The following is a 14,395-nucleotide window of genomic DNA, read 5'->3' on the forward strand; positions in this document are numbered from 1 at the left end:
TAACATCAGATTATGGATCTGTACTCCTGTCTTCTCCAAGTGGAGGTTTAGGTTGGAGAGTTAGCTGGAGACAAGGAATTTTACCCTTATTAATATTTTATATTTGTGTGTAGTTACACACATTAGGATTAAAGAATGAACATGGAATCTTTTTTTAAAAACGTATTTGATAGAGGGTCTCACTACACAGCCCGGACTTGTAGTGATCCTGTTTTCAGCCTCCCCAGTGCTGGGATTGCAGGCGTGCCCCACACAAGACCCAGAAGCTGGCTCAGTATGCCTGGGGGGAGTGCCGCATGTTGTGTTGGGGATTGAACCCTGGTCCCTGCGTTTGCCTAAGTAGGTGCTTAGTCTACTGAGCTATCTCGCCAGCCCCAAAATGGAATCATTTGTAAGCTAGGAAAACACTGAATGCTTGTCAAGACCATGATGAGACTGTTGAGAAGGTAGTGATGGGAACTTGAATTTAAAGTCACGCTGCATCCTTGTGATTAGTTAATATTTTCAGTGGTCTACGCATCTACGCAATATATATCTCAAGTTGTAAAACATGTTGAAGTAGGCAGTTAAGGATCTGATTAATGGTACATTTCCTGGGTGGTGAGGCCACCAGCTGGCACTGGCTTGCCTCATCTTGCCCCTTGGACTGGAACCCCATAGGGCTGAGGGAGCCGTATCTGTGGATAACGGAGCAATATCTGTGCTCAAATAATGTAAGTTGATTTTGAGGTTGTATTAGAAAATGGAAAATGTTACAAAAGTGCAGAGTCTAAATAAATCAGAACTGCCAACATTGTAAGCATTTAAAATTTACCAGGTGAGACAGAGATTATCTGGATTTTCATTTTCGGGAAGATGTGAAGGATGAAACAGAGCCAGAGACACAACACTGTCAGCTTTATGCACTGACTGCAAACTGTGCAGAAAGCAATTATGAATCGTTGCTGCCTCAAGTCATATGCCGAAAGGTGAGCTGGAGTTTTTCATTACAGATAAATATGTTATTTAGCGTCCATATAGTTATTGAGATATTTTGTACTTAACTGTAAAGTTTAATATGTAAAAGATAATGGGCTGTCTCTGAAATAGATTTTAAAATTTTTATCCAAGGAATGGACATCCTGAATATAGATTTTTCACACAATGAATAAAATTGTTTCTATAGTGTCACTGAAACCTCAGGCAAAAGTAATGAGAACACACCGCAGGCAGAAGACAAAGAAGTTCATCTGACTATTAAGATTTGCTTAAATGTTGCAAAAACTGTTGTTGGTTATTAATGATTACATACATATATATATGTATATATATGTATCTTGAGGGGAAAATGAAAATCTGATGCACTCATCTGTGATGGGTGGTTGGGGAAGGACTTTATGCTTTGGTGCAGGTATAATTTCTAAGAATGAAATACTCAAAGCTCAGCATTTTTTTTTTTATTCTGTTTGCTAACATAAAAAATAGTTACTGCAAAACTGCCTCACTTGGGCTCTGGGATCCAGAAAATTCAATTTTAGCACCAGAAGTTCTTCATGCCTGCAACATCCTTCCCTGCCTGAGTTTAGAAATGGACAAAAGAAATGTGACCATTACACGACTGTAAGTATCTGCTTGTTTCATGATAATCTTGGGTCAAAGCTATCAATATCAGTCTATAAAGATTTCTTTACACACCTTTAAAGTTCTCATGTGACTGAGGAAAGTAGGCAAGAAAGCTGAAGTGCTGAGGTCACAATGCGGGAAAACCTCCTTTAGTCTTGGTCTACGCTGAGAATAGGCCCTGTATTATTCACCTTGTGCAGTGTAACAAATCCCTGCGATGTTTGACTACTGAAAAGGATGCATTCTCTTGCTTCACAGGTAGCTCTGGCTCCAAGTCTCCCGCAGGATGCAGCCAAGCTGAAGGTCAGGGCTGTGATCACCCGGCAGCCCAGCCAGGACCACCGGGATCCGCGCTCAGGCCGGTGACTGCTGGCAGATACACGGTCCATGCCTACTGTGGCCTGGAGTCTCTGGTCCTTGCCACACAGGCCTCTCCTGTGTGTGTCTTGTGCTATCTGCACATCGCAGTGACACGACAGCTGGCACTGGGATGCAACTCGACCTGACCACAGTCATCTTGGTTTGTGACTGCCATTCTGTGCAGCAGGGACCCCCATGTGCACTCCAAATTTTGTAGGACGAACAAGTCTTCCAGAAAGTCTGCTGAGGGCCAGGGAGATGGCTCTGCAACCTAAGCACCTGCCTGGCATGCTCAAGGTCCTGAGTTGGACCGCCGGTACTGAAAAAAAAAAAAGAAAGCACTGAATGGCATTCCCAGACTGTCTTTTTAAAACTGAGTTTAGACATGTTAATAGTTTATGAGAAAGCCCAGGCCTTTCCACTTGAGAGTGGCTTACCCTTGTCTAGTTTAGCACATAAAACTCTTCGTCCTACTTTGGGGTGCAGGGATCCTTCTGTCTTGCTGCCATGTCTGGATTTGCTGCTGCCTTTGTCTGTAAGCACCTATACATTAGCTTCTGAGCCATCCTGGGTTTGCCCACTTCTTTCTTCAGTCTCAGGACACCTCTTGTCTTTGGTGACTGGTTGAACTATTTCACTTTTTTGGAAATAGCTGGAAGGTGAGTGGCCAGGAAGAGACAGCCCAGAGTCTTACAGTAACTTTTGAAGTGGTGTTCCATGAATTCTGCTTTGTACTGTTTACCCAGACAAGCCACGGTACAATATGAGAGGGGGCAACACCAAGCATCATGGTAGGATACGGGAGGGGACAATGCCAGGCTTGGAACACTTGGAGGCAAGGATCAAACTGCGGCCATGTTGGAAGCTGACTACCAAAATATAGGAAGGAATCAATGTCTACCTTTTGCCTCTATTTGGTGAAAGATACATCACTTTGAATATTCCTGTAGTCAACTGCCAGATAGACACAACCATTGAAAATTACCATGCAAACTTCCTGGCTTTGTGTAAAACAAATTTCTGTCAGTTTTCAATTTAGGCTCCTTCTAAAGGACCCCATATGATTTAGCCGCTGAAAACTCATGAACCAAAGGTTCCTGTTCCAGACAAGAAAATACAGCGGTAGAACATGGCCAGTAGCTCTACCGCGGTTATATGCATAAGTAAACAGCCAATTTCAAGCCTTAAAGAAGTGTAATCATTAAATACCCATCTGGTCAGGCCAAGACCTATCTTCAGGCTAGAAAGCCCGTTTAAAGCCTGAATGGCCGTGACCGAGGACCTCTTCCCCTTTCTAGCCCTCCAGATGATCTGCCCTCAGCCTAGCGAGGTAGGGGCCACATCCTTCAGGAAAGTGATAGAAATCACAGGTCAACAAATGGCTGCCTGCAGAGGAAAAGGATGGTAAGGGCGGCTCCCCACCTTGGTTACCTTTTAGAATCAGAGTCTCTGGAATGGGATGCAGGCACCAAAGTTTTTCCAAGCTCCCCAGGTTATTTTAACGTGCACCCAAAGCTGAGAGTCTTCGGGCTGTGGGCTCCACTTTAGCGCCCATCAGAATCAGCTGGAAGCCACATTAAAGGGCCGCTGCTGGGCTCTCGCTTGTGAGTTTTTGATTCAGTAGGGGTGTGTGGTATGTGATGAGTGTGTGTGTGGTGTGCGTAAGTACAGGGAACTTCAATCATTTGCATTTTTAAAAGGTTTCAGGTGATACTGCTGCTTCCCACAGTGTAAGAACCAGTCTTAGATGGGTTCTTGCCTTATCTGGGTTCAGCTGCGAGGGGGTTGGGGAGGGGGAAATGAACTAGTAAAACCGGAAATCACTAACATTCCCTGCCCTTGCCTGCGCCTTCAGCGCTGAAGGCGAACTGGACCTTCCCGAGGGACCGCCCCTCCTTATTTGGTCAGCCATTCACAGGTGAGGAAATAAAGGCCCCGCCCCGGAAGTCGGCACCTCCGCTCCTTATTTGGTCAGCCATTCATAGGTGAGGAAATAAAGGCCCCGCCCCGAAATCGGCACTCCCTCCATAAACTGGGTTCCGGCCCATCCGGGCCCTCCCGCATTGCCTGGGAGTGCGCCGTTGAAAACTTTCCCCCGCGCTCGGCTGTGGCTGCCGCGTGTTGCAGGCACGTGGGCCGGGCGCTGGGCTGGCGTCATGGCCGGCGACAACCCGGTGGTAAGCGGCGTCCTGGGGCCTGTGAGGCCAGGAGTCTAGCCCCACACACCCTTTCATCCTCAGTAACACGCCACAGGCTTTCAGGAACGCTCTTCAGCTTGTTGGAGGCTGGAGGAGGGTTCAGCCGGAAGTGGGGCACCCCTCCCCAGGGAGGTTTGGGGCGCACGCGTACGCCACCAGCTCCCTGGAGGCCAGGGCGGGAGACCCCGTAGAGCGCTTCCGCCCCAGGCGGGTCCCTGGAGGGGGGCTGCCTGAGCCCGCCGTGCCCGGACTCGTCCCCAGGCCCAGGGACGGGCTTCGAGGTGGCTCCCCGTCGCCCTGCGGGTGTCCCCGTGTCGAGGACGCGCCCAGGTTCCCTTGCACCCTAGTGCTTCCATGGTGTGGGCCGCGGTGCTGATTTGAAGTGCGTGAACGACCTTCGCGTTGGGCGGGCCTGGCGTGAGAACCGCGTGGCTTACGGCCGGCTGGAATTCCGGTTCGGGCTCCCCGCTGAGCCCTGGGTTACAGCCCCTTGCTGGGCTTGTGCTTCCGGACGGTCTCGCGCAGATTGGCGCCTCCAGGAGCTCTGCGGGGGCCGTGGCGGCGTCCTTCCGGGCAGCGCCGGGACGCTGAGCCCCGCCTGCCTGTGTGCGGGGAGGCTGGGGAGGCCGTGCGTGCGGAGTCTGCGCCTTCAGCTGGTGTTTCCCGGCGCTCAGGGACACTCGGGTCCCTAAATCGAGGGTCCGCTGTGGATTAACCTGGGACAGCAGGCAGTATGCTATGGCTTGCTACTTTCAGTCGTTTCCTACTTTTCTCACCCTTTACCATCTCGAGGCTTCCTAGAGCTCACAAAATTTACAGCCTAAATGGCATTTGTGGGACGCTCCATCAATTTTAACCTGAATTAAAAGGAGAAAAGGCTTCATTTTTACTATCAACAGACTTTGTGTCCTGAAAGACAATGTAGATGTCCAGATACATTTTTAAATTTCACGTATGCGTATATAGCATAAAAGATTCCATTTTTGAGGCATGCTATTTTCATTTTATGGATGTCAATTTTATGATTTTTTTTTTTTTTGCGGAACCGGGGATTGAACTCAGGCCCTTGCGCTTGCCAGGGAAACGCTTATTCCACTGAGCCATCTCCCTGGCCCCAATTTTATGATTATTTTAAGAAATACGAGATACTTAAATCTGCGCTTAAGAAGTATATCCATACACCTCATTATGAACGGCAAGCAGAGTATGTTTTCCTCAGGGAAGGAACCAAGGTGGGCTTCTGGACTACATACGGTTTCAGTAAAGAGTACGTGATGTAAGGTCTAACTGCTGTCCTAGAAGACAGACGGTAAACAAACTGTATTTTGCTCGAAAAATTGTGTTCTGATGGGTTCCTTTTGACTGCTGCTGTTATATTCTGAGGGCCGAGCAGAAAGGTGTTTTAGCCCTAAGAATTTTTTCCTCTAGCTCTGGGATCACACTAGTTGAGATTAAGACGGAAGCATCAATTTAGATAGCCTTTATAGGGTAACCTGTTTTAGAAGAAACAACTACCTCTGGGCACTTAGTCTTAATGGCTGTGCTTGTGACTAACATTATTTAAATGTTACTGATTAGAAGGTAGTATAAAATTTAGCTTCCTGTAGAGTGAACTGGAGTATTTAGGGTATTTTATGAGTAATGTAAAGAAGCAGTCCTATAGAATGCTAGAAGTTTTTTTTTGTTCTGGTTAAACAGTTTGAACTAAGAGCAACTCAACTAAATTCCTGTTTTGGCATTTTTCAGCACGTTGAGAAATGTGTTCCGTTCCAGAACTTGAGCTGGATGGTGCTACAGCACACTGAGTGTGGCCCTTGGGCCTTGGGGCTTGATGGAACCCATTTCACATAGATCTGAAGGACTAAGTTTATTTCACATATGTTGTGTTATTCATATAACCACTATACAATCTGGGTAGAAATCTATTAATTTATTTCATAACATAATTTTACTGGGACACTAGGATCATGTTGTGTCTACACAATATGGGCATTGCAGAAGGGTTGGGCTTGTTTATGTCCCTTAGTTTCTGGTATAGGAAATCCGTCTTGGTGCAGTTGTACTTTTATTTGATAGTGGTTCCAAATATATATGCTTGTGTGGTACATGTATATATGAGAGAGAGAAGTGTGTCTTCTGGAAGTGGAATGAACTGTGACTGCCCCCCTCCAATCTCACAGAAAAATAACCATATGTATATTTAGAATGAGATTATCTTATATTTTATAGTAGTCATCATAGGGCAAGGATTGACTGCAGTGGGGCGCACAGCTGCTGAATTTAGGGGCCTGGAGCCAACACAGTTTATGGAGAGCCAAAATTAACTGGGAGTAGGATGTTACTTAGAAAAAAAAAATTTTGTTTTTAAACTGTGACGTTAGGAATTATACACGGCATGCCTTTTAAGGCTGAATATATTCAAAGAATTTAAAGCTTTACAATTGCTTTTGTATAGCCTAAACTCTACAGATCTATAATTGAAGATGTAATTGAAGGAGTTCGGGATCTGTTTGCTGAAGAAGGTATAGAAGAACATGTTTTAAAAGACTTGAAACAGGTTTGTCGACAATACACATTTCTCTCCTTGTATTCAGCTAAAAAGAACCCCAGATAAATTATAGTTCTGACTCACCACTTAACAGTATAGTACTAATTCAGTACAGTACTAATTCAGCTGACAATTTAAATGTAAAAACTTAAAAAATAAAAGTAAGTATCCCAATAATTTTTTTATAAAAGCAAACTTTCGTTTTTTCCTCCTCTGCAGCTCTGGGAAACCAAAGTTTTGCAATCTAGAGCAACAGAAGACTTCTTTGGAAATAGCATCCGTTTACCCTTTTTCACCCTGCCGCTGCCACACACCTTGCACCAAACACTGCAGTCATCGACAGGTTGGCTGAAGTCTATGTTAGTCCTACTTCGTCCTCAGAAAAATTCACGTTTGGTAGTGTTTTTTAACAAGGGTGGTGTTCTTAGGCTGGAGAAGGCTTGCACTTCAAAAGCATCACCGTTAAATGAATACAGTAAAAATAATCACTATGTCAGGTAATTGCTGACTTAAAAAAACTCAGATCATTTGAATTAGATTTTAGAAATATTAAATTTCACAAAAGTGACGAAGCCATTCTGTGGAGAGGCAGGTTATCTAGCCTGAGGTCTAAGCGTTGGTTGTTTCAGAGAATTTGACCGGGTCACCATTGCTGAAGTAGCGGAGGGGAGAGTGGAGAGGTGGGTGCTTGCCTGCGCACTCTTTCTCTTTTACTTCTGATCATCTTATAAACCTGTTATTGTATTGAAGCCAAGCTAGAGAACGAACAAGAATATGGAACTTATTCAGGTGACTCACTGTTTTGGTTATGTAAAATAATGGCAAGAAATTGACCATCTGCATTTTATGTTTACTCTTGGACTTGTTGAATCCTTTGTTCCCTGGCTGGTTCTTAGAATCTTTATGCTCATTGTGTGTACATACACAGAATGATTTTATTGGGTTTAGTTGAAATTCTGTAGGACAGTGTCCGCAAGAAGTAAGAGTAGATTTGGGATTAGAGTATCAGGAGTAAGTAGAGTTTTGCATGTTTGGGAAAATTCACATGAAAGTTATGTGGGCCGAGGTGAAGAGAAAATATTAGGGATGCAAAGACTTCTGCAAAATCAGGATTAAGTGTGGCAGCAATTTTAACTTATAAAATGAAATAAAGTAGCAATGAAATGAAGCCACCAAGCACAAGTTTTATCTCATGCTGTGCTTATGAAATATAATTTTGCTCTGTAAGAGTTAGACACAGGTTTTTCTTCTGTATTTTAGGGAAGGGCCTACAGGATGTTCAGGGTCTCACTATTAGATTGGACTCATAGTGAGCCGCCTGTTTACAGCCTCCCAAGAGCTGGGATTATAGGCACGCGCCACCACGCCCAGTCTCAATTGCCATTTTAGTTGCAGGCACTTTAATCCACTGAGCTCTTTGGCTGGCCCTTAGACACAGTTTTAATTGTTGAATTGACACATTGAAGCATCTTTCATCATTCACTGGGATTTTGGCCATACTTTCCTTTTAATATTTCTATTGTGTCAGTACATTCCTTTTACTATTTCTTTGCTTAACATTATTTCAGACTTTTTAAAAACAGCACTTTGATGGTTCATTTTACTTGGGGCTGGCAGGAAGGTGTGGCGGGAAAGGGGAGAGTACTTGTCTTTCAAGCATGGTTAACACCTCTCGGCTTGTCACTCAGGAGTGCAGTACTTCATTTTGCCACAAGATGGTAATATGAGCAGCGATTTAAATCACAAAACAGACAGCTAATGTGTCTAGCTGGCTTTCACTCAGCACCTTGTTCGTGTTCTTTGTCTTAAAGGTTAGAATAATAGAAATAATTACATTAAAATAGGCAGTTTTTCTCCTTATTCTCTTCTGTGTGATTTATAATGAAGAGGTTTAAGAGGAATTGCTGGGTCCTTGAAAAGCGCATTGTAGAGCTTGTCTCTCTCTCTCTTCATTTCTTGGTGCCCTGCAATAAGATTCTTAAAATAAATAGCCTCATAAAATTGAAGTACTTCTTAATTGTGTCTTCTCATGATATGCTCTTTAAAGCCTGATTAAAATAACTTAAACTTATTTCTACAATCTTTTTATTTCTTTTGATAATGAGTTCAAATTAAATCTGCAACTGAATAAGTTACTTGCTTTTGTCTGCCCTACTTTTAAACCTTGTTTGCCCAGCCGTATTTTCTTGGCTGTATTGTTCGTTTAGTAATTTCCTGTGTCTTCAGTGCTCCGTGCTTTTAGTCTCAGGACTCCTACACACATTTGAAGATTGAAGACCCTACAGAACTTTTAAGCTTAGATACTAAGATAGTTCCTTCGATACTAAGATATTTAGAATTGATTCTAAGTATATATTTAGTAGAAATTAAAATTTGGAAATTTAAAAATACTGGTTTACTAATTTTAAAATCTAGTTCCATGATAACACAGTGGTCCCTCACGATACCGTGGTTTGACTTGCACAGACTCACTGTTTCATGGGTTTTGAAAAAATATTGATCTAAATTATTTATTGCAGATTTTTCACTATATCACAGGATTTTGCAGTACCATGCGTATACATATGTTGTTAAAATTACATAGGCTCACGAGTTTAGCCAGTGTCTTTAAAAGTGTGGGAAGGATTTATAAAGCCTTAAAATATATATAAATACTAAAATAAATATAATGTCACTACTTCGCTGATTTTTACTTGTTGCAGGGGTGTCTGGGATGTAACCTCCATGATAAGTGAGGGTCTACTATATAATAACATTGATGAAAATTATTAATTTTCCAGGACAGAAGTACTTACTTTTACTTTTGTGTAAATCACGTTAATATCTAGTTTCATAAATAGTTGGATTCTTATATCTAATTTTATTTAAATTTTACTGTATATATTTAAGATGAACAAAATGTGACCTTGACGCATGTATAGTGAAGAGGTTAATGTAAGTCAGGCACATTAATAAGCCTGTCATTCCATGTAGTTACCCACTTTTGAAAATTGTAGGAAGAGTGCTTCAAGTCTAGTCGTAGAACAAAAAATTGTGACTACAGTATAATATCAGCTAAAATGCCAATTTTGTAATATAATTTCTAGACTTACTCATCCTACGTACTTGTTACTTGGTGACCTTTGACTCATCTCATTTTCTGTTGTCCTGCCTCTGAGAACCACTGTTTATCCACTATCTATCTGTGTGTATTTGACTTTCGTTTTTTTAGATTGTTACCTGTGAGATCATAGAGTGTCTTTCTTTCTGTTGGCTTCTTTCTCTTAGCATAACGTCCCCCAGATTTATCCATGTTGTGGCAAAAGGAAGATTCACTTTTACAAGTAAATAATAATAATCCTTCTGAGGATATTACTAATACTTCATGTTCTTTACCTGTTCATTCATCACTGGACATGAAGTGTTGTTCCCAAATTTTGGCGGTTGTGAATAGTGCTGCAGTGACCGTTGGAGTGTAGGTATCCCTATGAGGTAGCAGTTTGACTTGTTTTGGGCCTATAGCCATAGGCCGTTGGGCCGCACAGTAGCTGTATTGTAGAGTTATGAACTTCTAGACTGCTTTCTTCAGTAGATGCAGCATTCCACATCTTAGCAGCAGAATGCAAGGAGACTTATTTATATCTTCACCAATGCTGGTCATCGCTTCTCTTTTTGATAGTAGCCTTCCCTGCAGTTGTAAGAAGATATCTCATTGTGCCTTTGTGTTTCTGTGATTAGTCATGTTGATCACCTTCTCATACATGTATTGTCTAAATTTCCTGGCCTCTTTGAAAAAAATCTATATGGGTTTTTTGTTTATTTTAAATTAGGCTACTTTGTTTTTCTGCTAATGAGTGGTATGACTTCTTTATAGATTTTGTATATTAATCATTTACCAGACGTATGGCTTGAAAATATTTTCTCCCAATCTGTGCCATGTTCTATTTTGTTGGTTGTGTCCTGTGCTGTGTAGAAGTTTGATATAGTTCATTTATTTTTAAGTTGTGTTTTTTGGGTAATATCCAAAAAAACCATTGCTAAAGTTAATGTCAGGGAAGGAAGCTTTCTCCAGTTTTTCTTTGGTGTATTTTATGGTTCAGGTCTAATGTTTAGGTCTTTTATTCATTTTGAGTTTTTTGGTTTTTGCCTGTGTATGTGTGGTAAGGACCCAGTTTTATCATTTTGCATATGAAAATAAAATTCCTTTATGTCCTTTTTCTTTTCTTCCCCCCCCAACCCTTTTGGCTTCTTTGAGACAGGGTCTCATTATGTCATTCAGGCTGGCCTTGAATACCCTGCCGTCCCCCTGCCTCAACCTCCTCAGTGCTGGGATTACAGGTGTGCACCACTAGGCCTGGCCTCTCCCTTGTGTTCTTACTGTCCTTGTTGAAAATTAGTTCACTGTATATGTTTGAGTTTTTGATTTTGACATTCTGTTCCCCTGGCCTGCGCTTGTATTAGCACCATGTTGTTTTGATTACTAGAGCTCTGTAATATTATTTATCCTGTTCTAAAATGAGTTTTGCTATGCTGTAAGCGATTACGATGAATTTCTGAATTCCTTTGGATTACGTGGATATTTTAGTAATACTAAATGTTTAATCCATGGAGATGGAATAGCTTTTCATTTGTATCTTAGATTATTTCATTATTGCTTTTACTTTGCAGGTTAAGTTGCAGATCTTTTAGTTCTTTGGTTGAATTTGTTGATAAGTATGGGATTAATTTTTTAGATGCTATTATAATTTGGGTTAGTATATTTTCTTTCTTTTTTTGTCTTTTTGAGCTGTTCTCATTGAGTTCTTCATAAAATATATACAAGGTTATTGTGAACTACACACTCTTCCTGTGCTTTGGGACACTAAAACTTGCTCCTAACTGTGTTTTGAGACCTATTATCCCACCTCCCTCTATCTTCCATACCCCCTCTTCATCTGTAGAAATTACTGTTTTGCATTCAGATCAACTTGTTTACCTTCCACACTTGAAACAGAAAATGCAGTGTCTCCCTGTGTCTGGCTTATTTTATTTAACATAATGTCTGGTGGGAGGTTTTAATTACTACTTCACCCTCTTCTATTTTTCATATCTATTTCTACATTTAATCTGTTGTGATGTCATTGCTAAGAAATATGGTAGCTTCACCTTTGATATGTAATTGAAAATTGAAGTAATATTTAATAGCATTTTCAAGTAGTTTGATACTACAGTAAAACATAGTTGCAGGGCAGAACCTGAAACTAAATTCAAGAGCTTTTCAGAATATCACGTTAGGATTCATTAACATAGGTATTTTGTACTTGATATGGCTCTTTACCCATGTGCAATTTTGTGATGTACGTTAATTATTTGGAAAATATTGGTTCACTGAGGTATGCAGTTAAAAATGGTACAAGATAAAAGCTGAACAAGGTGGCGCATACTTGCAATCCCAGCTGTGAGGGTTCGAGCCCAGCCTGGGGACCAGTGACTTAGCAAGGCCCCAGATAAAAAGGTAAAAACGTTATATTCGTTAATATCATCTCACACCTTGTCTGCTCTGGCACATACATATTTTCCAAGATGAAGTTTTGCTTGCATTTTGTCATTGGCAAACAAATGTTCTTGGTGTTTTTTTTCTTTCTTACCTTGAAGTGATGAGAATACTTAGTTCACTTTCAGAACTGTCAGTCAAATGCCCAACCAAGTCTGAAAAACCATAGTGTCTGTCAGTCTTTCAAATAAAAATGGTGTTTCTTCAAAAAGAGGTTAGGTCAACCCAGCTTAAATAACAGCACAAATGCTTTTTATGCTTTGGTAGGCTGCAGAAGTGCTTTATGTATTCTTTCAATTTCCTCTCATAAAATATTAAAAGCAGAGAATACTTCCTGGTTGAAATTTAGTATAATTAATAATTCTCAATTTCTACCAAGGACCCTTTGAAGTGAAGCTGCCTCCCTGCTGCCGCGGCTGTTTTTCTCCCTCTGCCTCCCCTCCTCTAAGAGGGCAGCCATAGTGGGGCTGCTGCCACCGCCTTCGTCCACGTTGGGCATCTGCGGTTTCATCACCATTGTTTCTAGGTCGTCAGGGCGCATGCCAACTAAATGGAACAAAAATATTTAAGGAGATGCAAAGGCGTACATTACCTTGTTTTTATATAAATGAGAGTAACAGGGCCTCCATGGTTCTACACGTGAAAGAAATGGGATTCCACTGTACTTCCCTCAGGGTGGTAGGTGGAGACGGACTGTTCTGGGAGATGTTGGATGTGCACTTATCTTACAGTTGCCTGATTTCTGGGGAACTGAAAATTAACTTCTACTTGGCCTTTGTGGTACATGTTTTTTATCTTTGTGGTACTGGGGTTTGGACATAGAGCCTTTGTACTGAGCTGCATCCCAAGCCCATTTTAATTTTTTATTTTGAGACGATTGTCTTGCTATGTCATTAAGTTGTTACCCAAACTGGGTTTGGACTTGCAGTCTTCCTGCTTCAGTTGCCTAGAGTGCTGGGATGATAGGTATGTGTCGCTGCATCTGGTTGATTTTTATTTTTAATTTTTTTTTTGTGATACTGTGAACTGAATTTAGGACCTTGCACATGTGAGGACACTACCTTCCCAACCTTTATACGTGACTTTTTAAATGAATCATCAGTCACTATAAGAAGAGAGAGGCATAGAAGGAACACTGAGAAATCGGTGGGGGCTTTCGTCTTTGGCCATTAAAATCCCCGTGCTGTGGAGAAAATGTCTGCTGCTTCTTGAATTTAGATCTGGTGGAACTTTTTTATCAATGTGATCAGCTCTTTAGGTCATTGATGGTTACGCTGTTCAGTTTGGTAGAGATAGCCACATACTTATGATTGGCCATAAAACATAAACTGACCAGGTTTTGCATCTTTAAAATCTTGCAACTTGCCTACTGAGTTTTGGAATGATTCAAAGAAGAAAAAACTGTGAAGCCACAAATTGCTGTAACATGTCAAATTTTGGATGATAAACAGGAAAAAGTACTTATAGGTGTGAATGTTTTTATGCCAGATTATCACATTTCAAATTTTAAAATTGTGGCCTTGAATTCTTTTTTTTTTCACATTTATATTTAAGCTTTATTTGTTTCATATGTTCACAAAATAAAATGACATAGGAGTTTTAAGTTCTTATAAAAGTCTCAAAAGTAAAAGTTTCTATAAAAATGTAAAAGCTGGCATACAAACATAAGATTTTAATAATTATTGTCTTATGCAATAAGAGTATCTGGTCATAAAACATACTTTTTTACACTGATAAAATGGAGGTGTTTTAAGAGTCAAGCAGGTTTTAGGGGAATAAAATCAAACAAATTCTCCAATGTTGCAAAGATATTCAGGGCTGAAGCAGCTATTTTCCTAAAATCTCTCACTTGAAATCACCTCCCTTTTTGCCTTCCTTCCTGTTATTTTATGAAAAGCAATCTAAACATTTCTTTCACTTAATTACTAAGTTTTAACAGATTACATGAAATCTTACATAGAAAAAAAATACACAAGTAGTAGTAAATGTGTGAATATGCACATGCTCTTGAATAGAATTCACTAGGAAAGAACATTCTGGCTTTCAGTTGTTAATGAAAATTCCTTGTTTCTTCATAAGTGCCAGTTTAGAGAATCTGTCATTGAGTGAAATCTTAGTCTGATTTCCTAGTTCTTGAAAGTTGAATTTCAGGTCCACTCTTTTGGGCTGGCACAT

The 14,395-nt window shown here is 40.9% G+C and overlaps 1 protein-coding gene across 3 annotated transcripts in view; it reads left to right on the forward strand.

The window, feature by feature from the left end:
* Window positions 1-4,037: 4,037 nt before the first annotated feature.
* The window catches only part of Gtf2a1l (general transcription factor IIA subunit 1 like), a 62,891-nt gene continuing 52,533 nt past the window's right edge, over window positions 4,038-14,395 (forward strand). For 2 of the 3 annotated variants that reach the window (XM_023711219.1, XM_023711220.1), the window contains exons 1-3: window positions 4,038-4,139; window positions 6,616-6,717; window positions 6,928-7,051. In XM_023711219.1, coding sequence (XP_023566987.1) covers window positions 4,119-4,139; window positions 6,616-6,717; window positions 6,928-7,051 — 247 coding nt within the window. In that variant the 5' untranslated portion in view covers window positions 4,038-4,118. The remainder of the gene's footprint in view (window positions 4,140-6,615; window positions 6,718-6,927; window positions 7,052-14,395) is intronic. The other variant, XM_023711221.1, reaches the window with a different exon arrangement.

Source organism: Octodon degus, unplaced genomic scaffold, assembly GCF_000260255.1.
Source record: "Octodon degus isolate 3935 unplaced genomic scaffold, OctDeg1.0 scaffold00020, whole genome shotgun sequence".
NCBI classification, from domain to species: Eukaryota; Metazoa; Chordata; class Mammalia; order Rodentia; family Octodontidae; genus Octodon; species Octodon degus.